Source organism: Galleria mellonella, unplaced genomic scaffold, assembly GCF_026898425.1.
Source record: "Galleria mellonella isolate WM207_F2 unplaced genomic scaffold, CSIRO_AGI_GalMel_v1 utg132, whole genome shotgun sequence".
Classification (NCBI taxonomy): domain Eukaryota; kingdom Metazoa; phylum Arthropoda; class Insecta; order Lepidoptera; family Pyralidae; genus Galleria; species Galleria mellonella.
Genome location: NW_026441989.1, coordinates 6,006,848 through 6,033,268, shown reverse-complemented (window position 1 = coordinate 6,033,268; position 26,421 = coordinate 6,006,848). Strand labels below are relative to the sequence as shown.

The 26,421-nt window shown below is 31.3% G+C and overlaps 2 protein-coding genes across 5 annotated transcripts in view; one reads left to right on the top strand and one right to left on the bottom strand.

Moving 5' to 3' along the window:
• LOC113518577 (septin-7) overlaps window positions 1–13,308 on the bottom strand; it is a 40,753-nt gene extending 27,445 nt beyond the window's left edge. The window contains exon 1 of one of the 4 annotated variants that reach the window (XM_052902890.1): window positions 12,723–13,308. In XM_052902890.1, coding sequence (XP_052758850.1) covers window positions 12,723–12,812 — 90 coding nt within the window. In that variant the 5' untranslated portion in view covers window positions 12,813–13,308. Of the gene's footprint in view, window positions 1–2,787; window positions 3,375–12,722 lie in introns of those variants that run through there. The other 3 variants (XM_052902874.1, XM_052902879.1, XM_052902898.1) reach the window with 3 other exon arrangements.
• A 3,243-nt stretch (window positions 13,309–16,551) lies between these two features.
• Window positions 16,552–25,813, top strand: LOC113518578 (regulator of microtubule dynamics protein 1-like). The gene is made up of 6 exons (XM_026903566.3): window positions 16,552–16,592; window positions 21,915–21,972; window positions 22,186–22,227; window positions 23,050–23,235; window positions 24,010–24,261; window positions 25,211–25,813. The coding sequence occupies exons 1-6, from the start codon at window positions 16,552–16,554 to the stop codon at window positions 25,559–25,561; spliced, it is 930 nt and encodes a 309-aa protein (XP_026759367.2). The 3' UTR covers window positions 25,562–25,813.
• The last annotated feature ends 608 nt before the right edge of the window (window positions 25,814–26,421 follow it).

The window sequence follows — 26,421 nt, the reverse complement described above, 5'->3', positions numbered from 1 at the left end:
TACAAAACTCAATAATCACGCATCATTTTATAGCAAAAAAAAAATATATATTTATATATCTTTCTATATACAAAATAGATGTATTTATGTAAATATAAGATAAAGTTAAACAACCGATAACGTGCATTCCATGAGAATGGTTATATCAACGTAAAGTTGATAAAGAAACCTTCAGATAAGTTTTTAAAACCCATATTAAACAACTCGCCTGTGTCACAAATAGCCTTGACTATATCAAAGACGATTGAAAGTGCATATAAAAAATATAAGATACTAAAATCATAAGAAAACAAATATATTTTCTACAATAATAATCAAATATTTTCCCCCTAAACATAAGATGCATTTATCAAACAAGAATATGGCAGATTAATAGAAACATATTATTAAAGTTAAAAAGAGAAAAGATTGAGCAAAGCAGAAAAGAATGATATTTAAGAGAAGACGAACACATAGACAAGACTATTATCGGCAGAAAAATAAATGATAGCTATTGTAATTATACAGATTCACAAATATTTGAACAATTGCAAAAGCGTGCATCATTAATGGCATACACATTACAAAATGTACGAGAAGCTTACTTGTATGAGGAACCTATGTTTTCTGGAGAATAACCAATAAATAACAATCACATTACATGATTCGGAGATATCAATAAAAAAGTATTTGCGTTTTTGATGCAATATTGTTGAGAATATGCTGTGGTAATTAGGTATGTTTATAGAGCCTAGATAGATAGATAGCAGAATATAAAACACCCGATGTTACTTAAATATTATATAGGAATGTATCCAATCTGTTACCTTAAGCTTTAAAGGTTTTATCTTGATCACGTTATATTTAAAGCTTCGTTTGGAGGTCGCGTACAAGCACACTTTTTGTTTTTAGATAAATAATGTATACCTATATACTCGTATAATGTATCAAAAAACATTTTCTACATGTAACGACTTCAACATTTTATTTATCAATGCGATTTCTGACGTGACTTACATTAACTTGCATAACACATTTGTTCCATATTTTCATCTACTTTAGTAAATTTGTAAACATTGGAAAATATTTGTATTTAATATACCTACCTACTGAAATTTGAAGATATTTGATATAAAGATTTTACACGATAATTCAACAATATTAGGGCTGGTTCAATGTTTCGAGAATGATCAGGTCAGGGTGTGACCGTGAAACAGTTAATGTCTGTTTAGTGAATTCGACACATGCGAGCAGAATGCCCGCCGCTGTAGGAGTTTATTTTTAACCCTGTAGACATGGGGTCAGTCACCCGCTCACCCCTCCCGCACTCCGAACCAGTCCTATCACATAAGGAACTGCGTGGGAATATGGTGAGATGCCATACCAGCCTTGTTCTTCCTTAGGAGGGAATAAGATTAAACATAAAAAACGTAAGCACAGTAAAGAAACGCTGGTCACGAACGATTCTTGTTTATTGTGCAATAATGGTGATTGTTGGCATAAAAGTGCCTAGCGAATACAAGGCATAAAAGGTAGGAATAACCTAGGAAAATGTCAATTCGGATGATATCTTATTTAACACGTAATAATAACGATCACAATAATTAAATTGTATTCCACAAAAAAAAAAACAGACTTCAATTGTGGCCGAACCAGTTATTTTAATTTAAAAATTAAAGTACCGAACTGATTTTGATACAATCTTCTATGGAACACTTCCTTTCAGATAAAAAGAATTTTTGAAAACGAGATGAGAACTTCCTTCTTTTTGAAATCGGTTGATAAAATAATTTCTTAATTATAATTGTTAAATAAGAATAATAATTATGTACATTAACCACCTTATTTGTAAAAACTTTGCAAATCTAATTTAACTATTACAGCGTTTTGTCGCTTTCTCTTAAACTGGGAATTTAGCGCAATATGAAAAAACAAAACAGTTCAATAGCTAAAACAGAATGAGGTTTGACGTTTTTATAAATAAGACGTGACTTAGTTTTATGTAAGAATTTAATAAAAATTATGAACTTATGTATAAAGCACGTTATAAATTCGATTGCGTAATTATTCAAACAATGATTTATATTCTAGGAAATGTGAGTCAGAGTTCTTGTAAGCTTTATAAAAATAAACATTCTAAACAAAAAAAATTGTAATATATAAAACTGCAATTCTAATATACGATCTAAACATAAACGATTAAGGTTCAAACTATCTTTTTCTTAAACTCCTGTCTTGATGTCTTACAAATGTTTGATATTTAGATTCCTATAATACTTGATAGGTATAATATAATTAAAATTATTTTTAGTTAAAAAGGTACATTTAATATCTAATAACATCTTGAGGATAACGTGGTAATCAACAAACGCAATAGACAGGATTTAGTCAATTTTTGCATATTAAATGAAACTACTGTATCCGTCCGTGAAACGGCTAGGCACGAAATAACGGTAATTCTTTCATTTTAATTTAACAGTTCTTTTTTATAGATACTTATGTCTTTTAAAAAATTAAAAGTAAAATATTAAATATCGCAGGTATTCCATTCATTCCATTTTAATTATTATATGACGAATAATTCTTTAAAATACGTACAACGTATATTAGAAACCACATTAGTGTGTCATCGGTGTCACACTTGTAGAGCTTCAAACTATGGGGCATTCTACAGATACAGCGACAAGTATAAAAACATTAAAACCCATAAGTAACAAGGGGTTGTCCGCGTTAAAATAACGATATCTCCCTATTTCGGGGTGCGTTAGCTACGATTAGGGGAAAAGTTCGAGGGTGTACAAGACGTACCGCAAGGGGACTCACCGTAGCCGTGTCAGTGAGGGTGACGGTAGCAGAGGTGGGTCCACTATTGCTTGCGCCGGTGTTGTTATTAAGGGATGTCAAATTCGACACCTGATTGTTTGAACTTTGTTCGATAATTCTCTGCCGTAAAGCCAATCTTTCCAAACTAGCTAAGCGATGTGAACCCCCTGTACCCTCTCTATCCCGTTCTCGCAGACCTGTCGTGCTACCTGCACTGAATGATCCGCTATATTTAGGCAAAGTTGGCGGTGGAACAGGCCTGGCGGAACCTCCGCGGCCAAGCAGCGAACCGCTGGAAGTATACGCGTAACTGCTAGGAGTTCCGAGTGTAGCCGTACGTGGAGCAGCACCAATACCATTGAGGGCTCCATTGGAACTATTGACGGCGCCACTATTCACCGTCGTCGTACTGCCGTTCATCTCCTTCGAGTCAATTCCGTCATACGATATTACAAAATCACGCACAGATTGTGAGTCACTGAGTACGCACTACGATACGATCGCGAGTTGCAGCGATTGAAGTAGGAGCGTTCAAGCCGGGTGCCCGTCGGAGGCGGTTTGACAGCTCAAGTGAAGCAGACGAGACGCGCGGGCGGAGTCGCACGACACCCCGCACTCGACGCCGCCATCGCTACTCGACACTCGCCACCGACCCCAATGAATCTCTGGAATATTGCTACACGTCTACCCGCCTCGAGGGTTGAAAATGCATTGCTCACTGCCAGTTCTCTGTCAAGGTCAACAAAGAAATACCTACGTATAAATACTTACACAAGCTAGATTCTCAATTCTTCTTTAAGATATCCGTAATTCGTTATACTCGTACATGAACAATACACATTTTATAAATTAAAATTTTCCTTGCAAAATAATTAACGTGTACCATTACAGATATCATATTTTTATCAGGAGCATTTATCTAACACTCATATATTAATTATTATTAAAATATGTAAAGTTATATACAGCAATACCTATGTATTACAAAAAATTATGAGAATTTGTGGCTTGTTCAGGGAGAATGTTAGTAAGTAATATTGGCACAGTATAAACAGCACCTACTTATACTCGTATCAATACCCACGATGTTTTATCGTCTCTATGCTAGTGAAATCAATGGTTTTGAATAGCTAAAGGAAGTGACGTTTGGTTCATCGACCTGACCCGAGACGACGATTGATGCGGCTAGAGGACTATTAGCGGAAATACTTTTAAGGTAAGTAAGTACAGTACAGTCATGTGTCGACATGCATCCGATACATTAGCAAATGCAATTTGATTTCATAACTGGTATTCTTATGCCAATAAAGGTATATCTATTGTTTTATAAAATCCAATAATATCGACAACTGCTCATAGATGAAGACTTTTCAATGGAATGAGCACGTGGTAATCGCATGTGGCGGTGTTGTTATCCAGCAATCGACCGTCACACCGCGCATGCGCTGCCGCACCCCCAATCCTGCGACCGTCTCTGCACCCTCCGGTGCATTATGCGCTGCTACACGGTAAATGCTTCATGAATTCCAAAATAGTGAATTCTATATTTTTATTTTGTTTTAGATATTAATGTTTCATTCTCAGAATTTTTATTATTCTTTAATTTGTTACAGATTATGATTAAAATAAAAATAATGTTGCAACAATAAAAATATATTCACTCATTTGTATGTATTTAAGTAAACAATAACTTACGTAATATATTATTACATTTATTGCCAATAAAGGTATTTCTTTGTCATATACATTTTAGTGTTAAACTGAACAGGTCAGATTGTAGAAAGTAAGTAAAACTCGATTTTCAGGTCGCACCACTAGCATATGCAATGGACATAATTATGTATACATGAACTTTAAACATTTAATTTAGGTGACTGTTATTTCAATAAACTATGCCAGTTACTAATCGATGTGTGATGAATATTTAATATCTAGCACTACTGTGGTCATACATATAACAGGTATCTATCTACTTTATTGCACATTTCCCGTGGCTTCACCGGCGGGAAGCTATTCGTATTATCGTCCATTCCTGACAAAAAGATCTTATAGTGATCGTCTCTATCCCATAAGTGATCTACCTATTACAGTTTACATTGTACTTCATACATCAAGTGGTACGAGAGTTCAAGATTAGTTAGTGACTGTTATCTAGATTTTTATAACAACAATATTTATTCCGTATCGTTTAATCATATGATGACAATGTGACTAAAAAGGTGATAGCAATGTAAGAAGAATATAGGTGCCGTGGTCGACCACCAATGGCCTTGTTGCGAACAATAAACAACGACATGAAATATGCAAAGGCGGGCGAACAGACAACCCATAACCGTACGGTGTAGCGCAGGACTACTAGAAGGGCAGACCCTAAGCAAACTGGGCTAACAAGATAAAGAAGAAATTTCAAATAGTCATATATTGGTAAAATCTTTACTGCTATTATTATTAAAAAAAATACTTCTTGAAGTAGAAATTTCAAGACGTCTTTCGTGGACATTTTGTCAATCAATACGATTAAAACAATCATCAAAATCGATTCCGCGGTGAATATACTTGGTACTGAAGATTTATTATTGCGTATCGTAACATACAATGAAAAAAATACAATATTAATAGCAAAATTAAAAGCATCTTCCTTTTTAAAATCTGTTAATCATTTGACTTCAATAACATATTGCAGCTACCCTTTAAAACATAGTAGAGGATCTGAGACAAATATTACAGGAAAATCAATAAACAAGTTCATGACTTCAAGGGTATAGAAAAAGTATCAGACTAAACTTAATATAAATTCGCCTTAAAGTTGCGGTTGGTTTCAATACATAATCTTAATGGTTTCAATCTGGCAACTACTGACAAACCCCCCCAAACCAAGAGGAGGCTTATGTTCAGCAGTGAACAGTTAAAGGCAAATATGATAATAATGATAATTAAACTAATAAACATGTATTTTAATTTTTTTTTTATATTCTACCCCTCAGGTGTGAAACGTGTGACTTTTTTTTTTTGAAGGGCACTTGTATGAGCATATTCATTATTCGCAGTGGACAGATAATGGTTCATATAATAATGATGATGATGATGATTCGCTTAAAAGATATATGCTTCTAGGTGCAAATAATAAAATACAAAATGTCTCAATATCATCCCCTAGAGAGACGTTTATTTAAATAAACTTGACTACCATTGTGAAGTAAAACGCATTTCTTTAGAGAATTAATGATGATGAGGTTCATCATCATATTATGTATAAATATATAAAGGTGTGCAAAAAGAAAAACAAAAACGCCATAATAAACTTCTTTGCAACTAGAATGGAATTTCATACTTCTCACTCTGACAATCTTAACTTCACACAAAAATTTATCATTTACTTATATTTACGCGCGAGCGAAGCCGCAGGGAACAGCATGTAGTAAATATCCGTAAATTTAACAATACACTATAGCCAGTACTTTGTTGTTTTTTTGTGTGTTTGAACTAATTAATATTTTTTAAATTGAAAAACTGAGACAATAATTTCAAAAACCTAATGTAAACGTAACGTTGTTGATTTTCCTTCATTTTATTCGTATTTTCATTCTAATATTTCTTACAACCTGTAAGGGTTAAAATTAATCAAATGCATACGTACAATTTTAAAACATAATAAGGAACAGACCCTTCTGTTTAATTTTGTCGATGCGCTACAGTCTACACTAACTTCTTAAATTGTTTTTTGTGTAATTTTGGTAAATAAAGTGTACTTATTATATTAGATTTTTATGATATGCCAGATCGATAAAAATGTACTCGTATATGTTGGGCGGATACAGATACCGATAATTAGTATCTAGTTCCGCGGATATGAATACGAATCTCTGTTTGTTTACTCAGTTGGTGTCAGACACTATTTTTATTTGATGAAAATGGAATAGTAACCTCCTCTGCGCTATCGGTATATATTGGCAAGGCACCAATGGGGGATAGTAAACGAACATGAGAGCAGTTTTGGCCCATCGTGATGAGTTCGGCAAAAATTAACTATGATGGTTTCTAAGAGGGGCTGTGTGGAGATTAAGCAATAGGCCCGCTAACTCCTGTTACTAAAAATCTCTCAACATTTAAAAAAAAAAAAATTAACGCTTTGCGTTAGTAACATGACCATTCGACTTGCATTGTGCGAGTTTTTAGTTTTGTTTATAATTTAGGATAACAGCATAGATTCCTTTTGTATGTTTAGAATAATAGTATTACATTAAGTAAAACAATATCTACAATAAATTTAAGTGTAATTATGAAGATATTTTAAGACAGTAAATAATTTAGAATTTCATACACACAGTGACATTTAATAAAATAAAAGATCTGTTCAAGATTTGTCAAAATATAACGAATTCGTATACAGATCTTTTTCTCTCAGATATCCGCGGATACGGATACAGATATCTGGCACATCACTAATAGATTTATCTTATTCTTGTTTTCAAACTTAGCTATATTTCTGGTGATGTAATTGGATGGATTGGCTTTAGAAATATATTCCACATATCGAAATCGAGAACCCGTCTTTTTTTCATAACATTTCTTACTGCTTCTGTATTTTACTCAATTATCGTATATAATTATAATTAAAAACTAATTGCTTTTTGTGATAAACTATAAATCAAGTGATATAATAAAACGCCATCTATTGGCATGAAATAACATGACAGTAAATCGATCGAATAGCATTACAGCACTGCGAATTTACTGCGGGTTCTCAACACAATAACAAGCAAACGCCTCTCTATCTACAAGACCTACGTCCGTTCACGGTTAACATATGCCGCACCCGCTTGGTATGCACTGTGCTCTCCGACGCTTAGGCGCCGGCTGCAGGCCCAGCAAAACATCGCTCTCCGCTTGTGCACGGGAGCGGGCAGATACGTCCGTAACGACGTTATCGCCCGCGGCTTAGGGGTCCCAACGGTGGAGGAGTTCGTTGTCGACATGGCGAGCAAAATGTTCGCCCGTGCCGACGGCGGACACCATCAACACTTGAGGGGCCTCGCGCCGCTGCATGCGCGTCCACCGGACGGCCGTCCCACGCCTAGGGACCTCCTGTGCACAGGCGAATAGTGATCGTGATTGCCTCGTCTACCAGTATGACGACTTAATTTCCCTTCTTCTTTCTCATTCCCTCCTCTCGCCCGTTCCAAGTGTGTAATTATATCCCCCGCGTCCAAGCGGGGGGGGGCCGACACACTTCTTGTGTCGACCCTTACTAACACAACTTATCTATTACTAACACCATTATTATATATATCTGGGAACGGGCGAGAGGGGAGAATATTAAATATTAAAAAAAAAAAAAAAAATTATATATTATTAAAAAAAAAAAAAAAAAAAAAAAAAAAAAAAAAATATTAAAAAAAAAAAAAATTTTTTTTTAAAAAAAAAAAAAAAAAAAAAAAAAAAAAATATACAATATACAAGAAGGAAGAAGAGGCCACAACAAGAAGACACCACGCCGGCATACACAGACCACCAGTGTATGCCGGCTCAAAACCCAGCGACCCGGAGGTAGTTGCCTCCGGAGATGCAGCCGGGGTAAAGGGGTTTACCCCGAGACCCCTACCTCACCCGCCTACACTATTAAGGCGGGTAAGAAGACCCGGATGATGATGAGCAAACGCCAGTCGACGCCACTACAATTCTCTAATATCTATAACTATTCAATAGATGGCGCTAATGATACAATAGTGTTAATGTACAATTTGTTTCGAATTACAATTGAATTGCTATTAAAATAAGTAATATATTAAGTATTATATAAGATTAAAATCATACTATCTTTCTAATTTCGCTTAAATTCTTTATTACTATTATTGATTAGAAGACTGCCATCAATGTGTATATATTTGATATATATATATATATATATATATATATATATATATATATATATATATATATATATATATATATATATATATATATATAATAAATAATTTAAACAATGCTCATTCGTTACGAAGATTTGTTCCAATTATCGATGTCCTTCTACTTCATACGTAGAAATATCTACATACTCATAGATATGTTTTTTCTATATACCGAATATAAGGAAAAAACATATCGTTGAATAATCGAATAATATATAGTGATAAATTCGCCGGGAACTAACCACGATGGTTTCCATAGAGAAACACGTGGAGGACGATCTGACTATTATCAATCGGGTCTCTAGTTCCCAGTTACTAACATTAAGTTCCCACTAAATACAAAAATATTATTTCACATTAAAGATGATCTATCACTTTTATAGGATGGATGAGGTATTTTTATGTACGTTGTAGTATATTGAACTGTTTAGTATTGTTGTTTAGTGTAATTGGACTAACGTAATTTAAATCATACATAACTTCACATTACATACATAATAAACAGTACAAGAATAAATCCTATCTATTGCAAAAACAATAATAAAAATCTGTTAAGAATTAGCGAAGATTTTGCGCGTAACGTGCACATAAATACAAGCGAAATTTATGGAACATTCAGAAGTCACATACTGTTAGCGAAGCCCATCTGTACATCAGAATATAAATATAAACTAATTCAATTTCAGTATCATTAACAACAAGCGAAACTCCGTCCCATAGGTATGTCTGTCATTCAAGCAAAGATTCAATTAAGTTATTCATGTTGCAACGTAAAAGAAAGTTTATTGAACCGTAAACATTTTGAAAGATATTATGAAGATGTGGAATTACACTGGAGTAACAAATAGAAGCAGCCATAAACAGAAAACAATCCAGGCAATAAAATCTATGTTTAGAAAAAACCCCTACAAATAAATAAGTAAACAAATATTTTCATAATTTAAGACAAACCAAATTCTATGCAATTATATATACATAAGCAATATCCACTGAACAATAAGTTACAGTATGTATTTAAATTGAAACATATGAGGTTGAAGTCAGCAAACAGTTCGTATGCTTCATTAAGTAATTTATGTTTCAGCGTGGAGCGCACTGTACTGATGCTATCGACTTTGCTAAAATGAGTCTTGTTGTATTAAAACATATCAGTTTATACTGTCTTAAGAAACCAATCAGTGGAAATACATAAAAATAATTATAATATTGCATGAAGCAATAAAAACATAGGTGCATATAGAAGTATCTAGTGTGATCATGTATATGATATCCGTTCTCTGTGTCTACCACGATAAGAAACATAAGTAACATAGGAACATTTGTTTAGCTGCATCTGTCCGGTGTATGATATTGAATTTTGCAAATTTTACTTTTCCATGTTCAAAAAGCTAAAATTTTGCTTAACTAAATCGAATAGCAAAATAAAGTAGGTAATAACTGTGTTATTAAGCTGTTAGTAAGTCTGATGAGAAATCCATAACAATTTTTGTAACAAGAGGATAAATTAAATTTATGGATTCGTCGGTTTATAAGTAAATCAAAGTGTGGTCATAGAACAAGAAAATCATTATGAGGACTGCTTTTATAAAAGTTTTAGTATTTTGAAATCTTAGTCTCTGTACAAAATGTATATAAATATAAAACTAAGTGCGTAAATACTTAGTTATACATAGTTCCATTATCATTATGGATAACAATTATCGTTAATGATAAGGCTCTCTAACAAGTTAATAATACATATGGACATTAGCTGCGATAAATAAATTTATTTAGGTTAGTTGTGGAACAAGAGTATTTGTGTACAACTTGATAATTTAACTATGCGTTTTCTTGTGTCAACATTGACGAGGAAAATATTTATAATTATTGAAATCTATATTGTTTCCTTAACTTTTGGTATTAAGAAATTTATTTGTATGTGTATTAATATGAATATATTATATATGTAACAATAACAGGCAGAAATTAGAAAATGCACTGAATTTTCGTGATTTATCACTGTACAGAAGTAGTTCACTCTTGGTAATGGAACGTGCCGTTTAGGCAAACAAGCACGTGCGATAGTACTAACGGGCAATGTTTCTAAAACAAACCCCAATACGAACGATTACAGAGCGCACACGCTTCGACGAAACAAACTGGGCCGGAAATAGAGCGACCGTATACGCAAAAGATAGGAATAAATTAATAATTATAAATAGTAATAGTTGAGTGAACAAAGTAATGCAGAAACGCAATACACTAACACGTTACACCATCGCATAACCCACCCAGCGTAGCCTGAGTGGGTACATCCCACAAGTTACCGATCAAATCTCTTGTATGACTGATGATACAAACAAAATGATGCGATTTCAATGATGCTCTTACGCAAGTGTGATGAATGTTTTAGTCAAAAATTAACAATCATCAACTACCTACGTCTAAGAACGTAACGTTAGCAATGATAAGGTACTAGGCGTGAAGATGAAATAATAATGAATATTATAGGAGTACATAACTAATGTCATAAGCTAACATACAGGAAAATATATGATTTATTGTTATACAACTAGCTAATACGCATTAATTTATTATACACCCATTTATAAAACAAATATTATCTACCTACACAACGCTTTCAGTGAACGCAATATATTTTAACTAATATATATAAACTTGATTATATATTTATTTCTCTTACTAACTTAAATATATTGTTTAATTAAATTAAATTAATAAATTATTAATTAAATTGTTTAATTTTTAGTATATATGTACCTAACTTAGGGATTTTTATCAAATCATATTCCTGTCTTTAGCAGTTTACGTTAAGATAGAAATTAATAATCCTGGAAACACTGCGCTATGTAGGTAGCCCCAATAAGCAAAACTTATTATAGGTACTACTACCTATGCATATAATTTATTTATTTATTTTATAAATGCATTTATATAAATATATTGTAGTAATAGAAAACATTCGAATATTCAACAAGAACACAAGTGTTCGTCATGCTTAGTACGAGTATCCACGATTCTTTTTTACTATTTACTTCATTTTTTCTTAACATGTGTTACTTAACTATCTTCGATCTACATTAAACAATAAACATGAGCATAAGTAATTTAAATATATCATCATCATCACTCAGTCATTCTCTGTTCACTGCTGAACATAGACTTCCCCCATAGTCTGCCAAAAGGAACAGTCCTGAGCTACCTGCTTCCTCCACTATCCATTTAAATATATATTAGTCATAATCACAATTTTTATAGTGGCGATATATAATTCTATCTGTATTTGCCAGAAATTAGAATTAGATTAAACTTTATCTACCCGTAAAGTTCTGTTCGTTCGTCATACTACAATCTAAATTTAAATATAAAGTGAAAGATTTTCAGATAACTAGTATGTACTTACATAATATTAAAAACAGATTTAACGATTTATAATAATACATTAAACACACTTTATTACAATGGCAAGTTTAGCATACAATCAAACAAAAGGTATATATAGATATATATATATAATAACCGCAAGTTTCTAGTATTAGATATGGAGTACAGTATAAGGCTACGCAGTTTAGTCATATGAAGGTGGATTTAGACTTAAAGAACAATGTAAAACTACGTGCCAAATTAATTGTGAATGCATTAGCTTGTTTACTTGACGAAGACGAATTATCCAAATCGGTTCCGAAGATATTGAATAACATATACAAAAAAGAATGCATCTGGATGAATATTTTTTTAATCACATAATTTAGTTAGAATAGTATAAAAAGAACAGGGAATTACTTGCTTTGTCAAAATTCACTTTAATTTGGTTGAACACTCATCATGTGACATTTTAAAATATTATGACGATTTTATTAACTTCATTAAATATAAGTTTCAGGATAAACCAATTTATTATAATTAAGAATTAACGCTATATAATTAATCCACACTTTGTTAATAACATATTGTTAATACCTGCTAATTATTACGTAATTAATGAAAAGTAACTTGAAGATCATATCTCACCTGGTCTGTATTACCCGCATTAGCCTTGAAACGGGCTAGAACTGGTCTATTCCTTGATCTATTTAGAGGTGACTCCGATATTGACGTCATTGTTAATAACTGGACTGATGCACACACTGATACAGTTTCGTAAAATATGCGTATAATTGAGTATATATATAAAAAGTATGTTCGTTAAGTATTTAAGGATTCATGCCGTACAAATTGCAGTGATATGAACGACTAACAAACCCGATATACACATTTTTCAGTCAACTCACATCCGGAGCAATATGAACACCGCCCGAATGAATCAACGATTACTACCACCAACAATATGGCAAACACTGATAAAAAATTATGGTATTTCAAATAAACAAGAACAACTTTGAAATCTTTATCTACCAATTGTATTATCAAACAAAAACACAAATTCGAATTAAGTATTACTACTTTTTTTTTATTTAGTAATAAACTGGAAAACAAATATAGTCTCGCCGCATCATTGGAATGGAAAGGATTCAAGTGTAAATATAGTGCACATAAATGAATGCGCACTATAAAAGCAAGAGGACGAGGTACGGAAATATTTTAAACCAGGGGATAAAAAAAACACTGCACAACGACCGTTCCACAATTACATATTCGCCAACTGAAACACGATAGCAAACTGCGCGTATAGGATAGCAAAAGCGTTCGTCACTGCAATCAGTAGCGATGTGCAAGTGTCGTCAGCTTAGCAATGCAGACCATATAGCATAGGGACTTCGATATTGGTGTCACGGTGTTTGCTGGGCCAACGCCTGCCGCCCAGGGCCAAATAGCGGTCGCGAATTCCTACTCGTAATTCTAACAACGCACGCTACGCATACGTGTTCAGTGGACAAACGGTCCTGGCGACCCATAACTCCTATTCGATATAAGTAGATATAGCGTTGAAGTAATTCATTTATTATAATTAGTATGAGTAAAAGCAACACGATAGTGTATGTTAAAAAATCTCTGTAAAGGACAAATTATTACATGAACATTTCATATTGTATTTGCCTAACTGTTACTCAACCTTATGATGAATATTCTAATTCATCTAAATTTAAATTGTTTATTCATACTTAAGTAATCAAATTATTAATATCATTAATATCACACCACTACACCGCACCAATGATTGAATTTATCATAAACATTAATACCGTTGAAACTTGGAAAAACAGGCCGCAGAATTATGTTTACAAACTACTAACCTATTAAATTCTTATCCCCTTATTCATAAATACCAAACTATTTTAACTATTACATTATTTTATCACTTTCATTCAAACTGAGAATTTAGCACAAAAAACTATTCAATGGCTAAAATAGGTTTTTGAGTGGTTTGACGTTTTTATGAATAAGTAGGTAAGACGATTGCGTAAAAAGGAATTATATCAATCGGTGTCATTGTTATATTAGACTAATCTTCCCTTTTAAAAAGCGAGTTATTACTTACCGCTATACAATTAAGCATCGGCGAAACAGCACATGAAACAAATTAATACAACATTTTAAATACATATATTCGCATATAATTTACTAAAGCTATAATATACATATATAATATAAATAATATATAAATTATTTATTAAAAATTAGTCACATGTTTTTGACATACCTAAACATGGAAGGCAACATGTACCAACATCCTCAAGACTATCTGTGCTCATATATTCTATTTCCATTAAATTTGTTAACGAAAACTATTGTTACAGAATTCGTAAGAAATAATAAATACTTTACAAACAAATGAAACGTAGATCCGTGTAATAAAGCAAGGCATACTCTGCTACAAGTCACCGCACTATTCAGTGAATCAATAGAACAGTATTGTTTTTAAATCCCGATTGTTTTCAATGTCGATCATATCGCATACATTGGTGAATAATTTAAACAAATGATGTGATCAATTAAATATCAATAATAAACAATTTTCTTTACCTATAAAAAATATGATTTTATGTGATATTTATGAATACTAACATTTAGCGGCATTTGTAATAGATAGATTATTTTATATACATTAAAATCTGTACTTAGTTATTGGTAAAATCATCATCGTTACGATCCCGAATTTTTCTTTCTTCTTTATATAAATATATTCTAAAAAGAATTATAAATATAAAAAAATATTGTTAAAAAGGTTAATCTATGTGATTATTTTGACATAAATGATTAATAAAAACTGAAAATGCTTGTTAGTATAAAGAATCTTACATGATGACAGACAAGAAGTCTCCGTCGCCTCCATCACACCACTTTTGCTTATCCCAGATTCTTCTTATTTAATAAAAGCGTACAAAGAATATTAACAGTCCCATTAAGGTGATAGAGTGATAAAATTCATATTATATGTCAAACGCACTCGAAAACTTTAGGACCCGACCAAGTATCGATGAACAAACAAATCATTGCCGGTCACCGGTAAATATTGACACAATATGACAGTTTCGAATGTTATTAGTATAGGGTACGGCACAAACGCATGTCTAGATGTTTACGTGCGTGAGATGAGAGTGCGTCGCTTGTCGTACGGCGATTACGGAGAGCAGGCGGTTCGTGCTCAGCCGTCCACGAGGACTGGGCTGCATAATGCGTGCTATTGCCGTTTATGCTATTTCAATGCATTACAATTAATTTGCAACTCTGTGGTTTCTGTATCGTCCAATTTTGATGATTCGCTAATAATTTATTTTTATACTAGCTGTTTGCCCACTACTTCGTGTGCGTGGATTTCAGAAGCAGAAAAACTAATAAAATAGACCACTTGTCAAAATAAAATATATACCAGATTTTAATTCAATCTTCACGTTAGGTCCCTTGTAAGTAGGCAAAGAGAACCGAAACCTAAAGATCATAGAGGCCTTTAACATTCGATTAATATAAGAAAATGAAACAATAGATGTGCGTGAGGATACCATCCATTTCCATCAACCGTTTCATTTATACATGCCTGTGCTGAAATATCATGACTCCTTCCATGACTTCCTTCCTTTTTGAGTCTAAGAGGGCCCCTGCTAACTTTTAAATATAATGCATGGTAATTACAATTTGTACATATTTTGAGTACAAATGATTATTTTAAATAGATATACGTTACACAAAAGTCTACATCCTATAAAAGTAAAACACGAAATCTGATTCTAGAGTAAATATTTGGATAATGAAAGTATACAATGAAGGGGCATTGCTTCTGGCAATGGCAACCATCAGTTATTACCTAACTGTTGTGAGTCCAATAAATTTTCTGTGCAATGGCAAACAAGCTGTCGATAAGCCCACCAAATGGAAAGTGTTTACATGAATTCTATGGAGTACGAACATAATTATATCTCTCAGTCGTGGGCACACTTGAGAACTAAGGTTGCTTATTTCTTACGCCTCAAACAACACAACGACGAAATACCTACCTAATTACAGTCTAAGTACAAATCAAGATACAATTATTATGTATTTAAATACTTAGCAAATTTTAAGGGTAATTAAAATAAAATAAAACTGAAATACTTTATAAGAAAATTTTTAAATTATAAAGAAAAATATAAAGCACATTACTAAAGGACTAGTTAAATGCAAGTATTAAGATACAATAAAGGTAGATAAGCCAGCGTAAACATACCAAAATTATTTAAGTATTCTGTGCCCAAAATAACGATCGTTAGAATTCCTTTCGATCCGCATCACATAAGAAAGGTTACACATATTACATTGTAATAGGACTATTATAATAACCGTTGTCAGCCAACAGTCTACAACCAATAACCTAAAATAGTCTTAAAAACCGAGTTATGCTGATTTTGATATATGGAATATATAAATGATTGGAACAGCAAATAGTATGGTGTATAAGAAACAAAGGTCAGATTCAGTGGTTATATTCGTAAAATTGAGAAAATAAACCGGTGTGATAAACGAAAATATAAATACTTTATAATATTTCATAAAAATACAATACAACTGTATAACTGAAAAGAAGAATCAATGCCAAAAATAAACAGGAGAAAACGTCCGACATTTATCTGACATGACACATGTCAGATAATTTTAATTAAAAGGTTAAATACATAGTAAAATTTTATTAATAATTTATTAATTAAAGAGAATTTTGATATGAACTATTCAAGACGCATATCACTATATCAAGCAACATTCAGTCTTCCAACAATCACAAATAATATCGACAGGACCGTTATGGATACTCTTAGAAAGCTGCTAATTAAATAGATTGTAAATATGTATCGTTTTAATATCCTATTATCGCGTCTTCGCCCATAATCCTTTTATATCCATAGCGTCTCTAGCAATAAATGTTCCACTAAGACTTAAATGTTATTTAAGATATCTATTACAGTTGTGGTAACGTCATGTCGGTCAGTTTCCGCGTGAAGGCTCAGTCTCCAGGAGGTCACACGGTTCGTGAGCACGACACAATAAGAAACTACTGTTCCATATATTTAGTAGTAATCTATGTAGCTACAGCAGATTTTGTTACTCAACTACCCATAACAAATCATATACTTGATTCAATATGAAGTGACAAATATAAATTATAAGGGGAAAGGGATTATTAGTAATGGAGTTTGACAGCCCCATTGCTAGCAATATGCCCTTTTAGGTCGACCTCCACGTGGTTCCCCCTGGAAAGCATCGTGAACAATTCTTGTTGAATTCGTCACGATGGGCTAACTGACCTGAAGCAGTGCCCCGGCGGTATATACCGATAGCGCGAGTGGGGTTACCATTCCATTATCACCCATTTAAAATAATATATATATATATATATATAAATTATGACAGCGGCATATTACCTAAGGGCGGGAATTTTTAGTAATGAGATCTAACAGATCCATCACTAGCAATATACCCTAACAGGTCGACCTGTTTCAACTTTACCCCTCACTGGTGCCCTGCCAGCGTATACCGATAACGCAAGAAAAGTTACTATTGCATTATTATCTATTAAAGAAAAAACTACATATTACCTACTACGGTTCTTTTGCAAAGCTAGTAATAAATGACGTTTTCGGCAATCATCATCATATAAGTCGTTATCAGTCCACTGTTAAACATAGGCCTCTTCCATAAGCTACCATAAGGAACGATCCTGAACAATTTCGTTTTTGATTTTCGTCAATAATACAATACAAATAACACAAACATAAGGGTACTTATGCTACAAACAGAAATTAAACAACACAACTACATCGTACGAAAAAACAAAATATATTACTCCTAAAACTAAACAAGAATGTCAGTTTTACCTTGTTCTACAACAATTTATACGTTGATATCTTTCACGTTAAATCTTTTTGAAAATACTATTTGCAATGCAAAAGAAAGAAATATTATTATTCAAGTAAACTTAAACATTTTTAAATAATCTTTTTTGTATATTTTTATGGCCCATTCGGAACGTAATTTAAGCCTAAAAGAAACTGCATAAAATGTTGCTTTTTTTAAAATGTTTAATTATATAAATTATGAATGTGTGAATACAAACTACTAACCAGTATCAGCAGATCATAAAATTAAAAATATATAGTAAGTATATCATTAAAACAAATTAATAAAATAAATTGGTTACAGTGGCTAGAGCAAACAGTCCCTACAGGAAGCACCCATTCACGAGAATAATGGATGAGATAGCCATCATTGCACTCAACTATATTTTAAAGAACTCAATAACCCGACCCATCACCTGTCTGGACATTTTAGTGAGCATGACTTACTCAAGGCACCCAAACACGTCATATTAAAATAATTTCATACTACATAACAGTCACCTTACGTTATTTATGTAGATATTTCCAATAGCTACATAAATATATTTAATAGACAGCTCTATTGTATTATTTCAGGACCAAACATTGGCATGCATACCTACATTCATTTACAGCATCTATAGAGGTGCATAGACAAGGGCAGGCACGACAGTTATTGAGGTATTTTAACCTTAGATTTTAACGCAAATTTTCAATATACTTCAAAAAGAAGGTTGTCAATATGGTTATATATTTTTTTATGTGTATTACCTCATAACTCAGTTGTAAAATGATTTGTAAAATACTTTTTTTTATCTGAAAGAATATACTTACAGATTGGTCCAAAAAAAAATATCAATATTGCTTCAATAGTTTAGGTTTTAAATTTAAATAACTAATTAAAATAAAAAAATGTTTGTGTAACTTTTAAGCTGTTCCACATATATTAGTTAGGATGGTATTTTGATGTGTGTGAAAGTACTGCACTAATATTCTCTATGTTTTTAACATGAATGACTGATAAAATTGATTTTACTTTAAACATAAAAAACCATGTGTTTGGCCGAAATAATAAACTTAGATATATGGTGTCTCAGACTTTTGTGTAAAGCTAAAAGTAATAACTTTTACTATCGATTTTATTCCTTAGTTTCAAACCATTCGGGCAGTACAAGCCACATTATAAAAATTTTGCTGATTCCAATTACATTTCTTGTGATTTATTATTGAAAATATATGTTCACCAAAATAAATAGAAGTCACATAAGTATAATATATCTTTTTAATAGTGAAAGAATTTTCAAAATTGGATTAGTAATACCAGAGATTACCTCAAACAACCAAATCATTCCCTCCTTATTTCCAAAGTTTGTGAAGCAAAAAATCTATAATAATTACAGTTTATAAAGGTGATTATTACAGGAAAAATTAACCAATGTTTCTAACTGCTTTTTTATGCAATTCAGGATAATAAATTGATAGTCCACCTGATTTTTTAAGAATTTAAAAAAATCTTCATAAACAAGTTTGTTAATATATAATATTAATTATTAAAATATTGCAATTCGATATCTAGCAATAATGACAGTCTAAAATATCCTAATTGAATAACAATAATAATAGTTGTCTATTTCATATAAAAAAATACAATAAAGAGGTCATTTTATATCATATATTTTATATCTACATATGATTAATCCTCTAACAGAACAGCTATATTTAGCCAATATTCAGTCAATACATAGAGATTGTTTAAATTTAGATTCCAATATGTTCTTACAGAGAAATGTAAATATCCTAGCACTATACTTTTAAAAATTTTACTCATGTATTGATTTTTTTTTTTAATGGATGATAATGGAATGGTAACACCACCCGCGCTATTGGTGTACACTGGCGGGGCACCAGTGAAGGATGATAGGTGAGGAGATGAAGTAGGTCAGTTAGCCCATCATGACGAATTCAACAAGAATTGTTCACAATGGTTTCCAGAGGGAACCACGTGGAGGTCGACCTAATAAGGTATATTGCTAGCAATGGGGCTGTCAAACTCCATTACTAACAATCCCTTTCCCCCCTTCATGTATTGATTAATTTTTGTATGTTATGATAATTGTTTTCCCTTTTAACATTTTCACGTTGTAGTGAATAAAATTAATCTTGTATGTGTATTTCAATGTATTATTGGAGCAATAGTGAGAGTACAACATATTCAAAATTTAAATATCTAATGTTCATATAATTTAATATTAATATGTAAAAATCTAATAGATAAAAATTAAAATATTTAAAAAATGTTAAATAAACTAATAGCAGACAAATAAAAGGAAAAAGAAGTTCATCTTTTCACTATATTGAGTTGGATGAAAGAGATATTGTTTGGAGAGAAGTCCACCTTTGTTGATAGTTTAACAATAGTTAAACTATTTTATATATATAACCTACAAGTGACCTACAACTATCCGGATCTAAACCGCATATATGATTATAGTTATTGCATATTCTTGCAAGCGGAGCACTCAATCCTAAATTAGTTTTGCACAGTGGCACATAAAATATCTTATTGATGGGATACCTAGGGATATTGTGAGGAATAACATATTTAATTTCACACAAAAGCTCAAGACAGTGATAAATAATCTGGACCATTATTTCACTTGGTATATATTTTAATATATATTACAAATGATGATAATAAACCCTTTTGCTAAAAAAGGGATTTGAGATTTTTATCTAATAATAAAAGTGTATTCTGTATAATAAAATTAAACACATATTATTCATTATAACTAAAAACTTTAGATTTGTATATGATAATTAGAATTTAATTTGAGCACCTTCAATTATATATCTGTCACACACAATTTATTTTTATATTTATCATTTATATCGGCTCTATTAAATTTCACTTCAAGGTTGCAGAATTAGCAGATATAAATAATCATAATGCAGTTATGAATCACGGTAGTTATTATTTACTGTTATTTACATACGTACATAACTAAATAAGTAATTTATGATGACTCTATAATGCAATGGAAAACTATTCCTTAAGCCTTGCTGTTTTTTATTACTATTGGGGTTTAATGTTGTAAATAAAACTTTCTCTGATAATATTAAACAATTCTTAACTTAGCCTTACAAAATAATATACTACACGCCACGTTATTTAGTAATTCCTCCAAAACAATTATTTTATATACACGTCTTAAGATAACATTTATTAGAAGCAAAACATACAATTGTACAGTAAATCTATTGTAAGATTATATCAACAACATACTAAATAAATGAAATTTATTTAGTCATTTATAATTTATATATAAAATAAAGCACTAATTGTGGATATATTATTTAAAATATTAACCAGACATAATGTAAGAAACCCACAAATATAAAGTTGGCGCGAATAGCCAAATATCTGAGACCAAACAAAAATAGAAGCTTCATAATTATGAAATATGTAATTACCTGATCTCTGCATAATGTTAAAACTCTAGAAACTATATTCAAATTAAAAACATGTCTTATAACAGAATTTTTGTAACAACTTGACCAAAGAGCAAACTGTCAACAGACTCATCCGCCCTAGCACCCGGTAGAAAAATTGATTTTTGAATATTATTACCAGTAATAAAAAAACGTAAAACCAAAATTTATGTTAGAAATCTATATTAGCACAGATAATATAATACTATACTAGTAAATAAGTAACTTAAAAAATATAATTATTTTACTAAATATATTTAGTTTATTTCTAAATATTTACAACTTAATTTGCATTAAAATTTATACTGATAATTTTACAGCATTATATCTTTGATCATATGTAACTCTCGCCCAATGCTTTTCGAGCTTATACCTATCTCACTCTAACATATGTGTATTATGTTACCATATTGTTATAATTTTATCTCAGTGACTTGTTGACTTTGTTCAATACCTATGACTACTTGTTCTGTGGTTCACAGTTCACTGTTAAGTTCATTACTTGTTTTTGTTTTTGTGCCCTTACCTAACTCCTGTATAAAATGCTTGTAACAAACAAAAACAATCAGAAATATTTTACATTATAAAGAGATAAATAAACTAACAGACTAGTATTCATTATTAGTTGTGCCCAAATAAAAAGTTTCCAAATCATTATCATAATGATTTTCAACAAATATAAATACTTACAATTCTTACAGGTATTTGTACACTGCAGACTAGGATATCGCAGGCTGACACAGGTGAATACATATGAGTAATAATTATATAGTGGTAGTAATAGTATACAAATTTATAATTTATTTTATGCAACAGAAACTTGGAACATATTTATTTAAATGTAAAAATATAATTGTCCCCCTAATAGTTCTACATTATAGTTGTGCTGGAAATGTAGATATTTAAAAAAATTATATAGAAATGAATCTTCTTTTTTTGAAAATTGTGCAAAATAAGGCTACTTACCTTCTCACTATAGATTTAAAAAGTAATCCAAAATTGAACTTTGTAAGTCATTTTATAATTTACACTATCTGGATTGTATAACAGGAGATTGAAATATATAATTTTTTAATCCAATAAACTTATTATGTCTAACCACAAAAAGTTACACTTGCGATATATGTTCAATAGAACATCTATTGACACCTTAGTACTACTATATATTGCTTATGTCTAAACTAAAGAAAGTTTATCTTATTAGAAATATTAGTTTAAAGTAATAAATATTATTACAGTAGCTTATAGACTGAAATATTACATACTATATATAAATATTATACAAATTATAAATAAACTTGACAATGTCAAAAGAGCATTTAAGCACTTAAAATTTTATTAAGCACTGTTTTAAAATATTTTTTTAGTAAAAGTATATTTATTATTTCAAAATTCATTAAATTCCTGTTAATTCATAGGTTTGCAATTGTATAATTTAATTCTTTGTTGCACATAATAATCTCATAAATATAAATGAATTAGACTGGAATTCAAGCAATTCCCAATTATTAATCATTTCATAATAATTGGGAAAGAACTAAAATAATTTATAATTAAATATTTAGTTACATAGCATCAGAACAAAGGTCTTTGTTCTAACATCTGGATTAAGTTTAATATGGCCAGCAAAAAAAATTAGTGGCACACCAGCAGGAAACAAAATAGAATCTCCAGCAGTACTCGAAAATGCAGATAAATTGTTTGAAAGTGGCCATTTTGAGGAGTGCTACGATTTACTAGCACATTGTAAGGTAATTTTTCCAATCAAATAAATCCTACTTACTTATTCTGTTATAACAAATAGTGAAGATATTCATTGTAAACAAGTTATAAACAAAGACAAAATTTGTATGGAACCAACAATAAGATACCTATCAAATATAAAAAAAAATATCAAAATCAATTCAGAATGTGTGAAGAAAGTATAAATATATTTTTGTGTGGCACACTACCACTGTCTATACATCTCGTTCATTTATATGTCATGCATTTAGGTTGTGGAATAAGGTACTGTCTTCAGTTTTCTCCTTATAATATAGGGCATTTCAAAAAACATGCATACTAACATTTACATGCAACTTTCATTTGTGATGGTAGTCGCTTTTAATCAGGTCTTTTTATTTGTTTCCCTAACAATAAAAAAGTATATCTTAAATTGTAGGAAACCTTCAATAAAATCGCCTAATTACATTGCTCATTATTCATGAGAAATTACAAAATTTTTAATCATACAAAAATATAATATAGTAATTTTTCTCTGTCTGTGTCTTTATTTTTTATTGTTAGAGAGACAAACAAACAGACGGACCACCTGATGGAAAGGGGCTACCGTCGCCCATGAACACCTGCAACACGAAAGGAGTCGCTTGGGTGTTGTCACCCTTTTAAATCATCTCTCACTGTTACCGTGTCCGTCGTGTGTAGGCGAGTTTAACCTTTCCATTATCACCTATAAAAAAAAAGTTAAGTACCATTGTCATTAACTTGTTGTACTTAATGTGTAAGAATTTAATTCTTTTTGACAGGATAACACTGTGGATATTCAATGGCGTATATGTCGTGTTTTGTACAACATGTCCAAAGAGCCCAAGTATGATAAAACATACAGAAAAGAACTTGTACTAAAAGCATATAAGATAATATCTGAGCAATTAGTAAATCATCAGACACATTTTGAAGTACAGAAATGGTATGCCTTGTTATTAGATGCAAAAAGTTCATATGATGGTATAAAAGAAAGAATAAAACAACTAGAAAATATTAGGAAACATATGGATGTAAGTTTCATTATCATCTTTGTTGATAAGTATGTATACACAGGTTGAAATTGAAATTATTTGCATCCTTTTAAGACTATTACATCTCCTAATAAAATTAAATACTTTTCCCAAAGAATTATGGGTAGGAAAATAAAAAAATCTCGCCATATTATTATGGAATACTCAAAGTATCCTTTTTAAACCACATTTCATTGGGAAATGTATTAAATTTAATAAATATAAGTTATATCTTTTTACACTTAAAAATATATTTTGCCTTTTTTTTAAAACCACAGATGGCAAACAAGCATACGGCCTACCTGATGGAAAGTGGTAACCGTCGCCTATATAAATGAGGAGTACCATGGACATAACAGAGTATACTATTTCGCCCATGATACCCCCATGCGTTGCCATTCTTGAGGACAGATGTTATTCCTCTGTACCCTGTAAATTTACGCCATATCCCACCCTTCAAACCGAAACACAGTCATGCAAACACAACTGCTTTACGATTGAAACACGAATGGGACAGAGGTACCCAAGCAAACGACTTTTGTACAAAGTCTCTCTCTGGTATTACCTATATGGGTTTGACATAAAAAAAGAAGTAATACATACATATATATATATATATATATATATATATATATATATATATATATATATATATATATATATATATATATATATATTTATGTCAAAGAATTCTTGCACCTTACTGGTTTTTTTAATAAATGATTAAAAAACCAGTATGATTAAAAACAGAATTTTTTATGAAAACTAACAGAGCACCAGTGAGGGATGATAGATGAGGATGAAAGTTAGTCAGTTAACGCATTGTAACAAACAAGAATAAACAATGATGGTTTCCAGGGGGAACCACTTGGAGGTCGACCTGATAATGTATATTTCTAGTAATAGAGCTATTACACCCCATTACTAAAAATCCTTTTCTTTCCTACAGCTTGCTGTTACACTCAATCCAAGTGATGCAACTACATTACACATGTTAGGAGAATGGTGTTATCAAGTTGCTGAGCTTCCATGGCATCAGCGTAAGATAGCGGAAACTTTCTTCGCATCTCCTCCTCATGCTACTTATGAAGATGCTCTTGACTATTTTTTAAGAGCAGAAACGGCACAACCGCGGTTTTATAGTTTAAATTTACTCAGGCTTGGAAATTGTTACCTAAAACTAAATAAGGAGGATCAAGCCAAATACTACCTTAAACTAGCGGCTAGCTATCCAGCAAAATCAAATGACGATCATCGGGCAAACAAAGAAGCCGCTGAATTGTTAAAAAAAATAAAATGACAGATAATTAAACTATTTTAATGAAGTACATAATTAGGTACCTAATTTCATTTAGTAGCTACTAACTTCTAGCTGGTACTAGTAATTGAAAATAATTCGTAAAAATAATTTATTTTTTTCTACAGTTTTAAAAACATTGCATATCTGTTATTCGCGCCATGCAATAACACATGAAGCATTTTATCTACAAATATTTATACAGAATTCAGCATGTTATATTATAATATTAATAAATAATAATATTAAAATATACTGCTTTCTTATATGAATCACACAGCTCCACTCGCGTGAATCCATAAATACATAAAGTATCTTTTGTACTAAGTTAGGATATAACATTCATCTATCTATTGTTACAAACTTTCGCGTTTATTGTATTAATAGAAAAGATTTTTATACATAAGTATACAAAAATCCCATGTCATAATTACTTTCACCCTGTTATTCAAAATCGCTTAACCGATTTAAATAAAGATTTTATAAATATGTATTGTTGGCTTTTATATTTTTTTTTTTAACCCCATAAGCAACTTGCAATATTTTTAAGGGCCAAAACAATATTTACCGGGTCAATATTACCACGATACATATTATAAACCTCTAGTCCCAAATTTAGCCGAGCTTCTGCTATGAGAATTTCACAAAGGGAAGGAACTATACGACCAAATACATAGTGAGTCTACGTAGTGAGATATATATTCAATAGTAATAGATAGATAGATACTCCTCCATATAGATTGTTTCCTCCAAAGATTACATTTAGTAAACTTATTATAAATACAAACAAAAGAAAAGATTGAAAAAGCAATAGATATCCTTATCGCTAAGAGTGATCTCTTCCAGGCAACCTTTGGATGGAG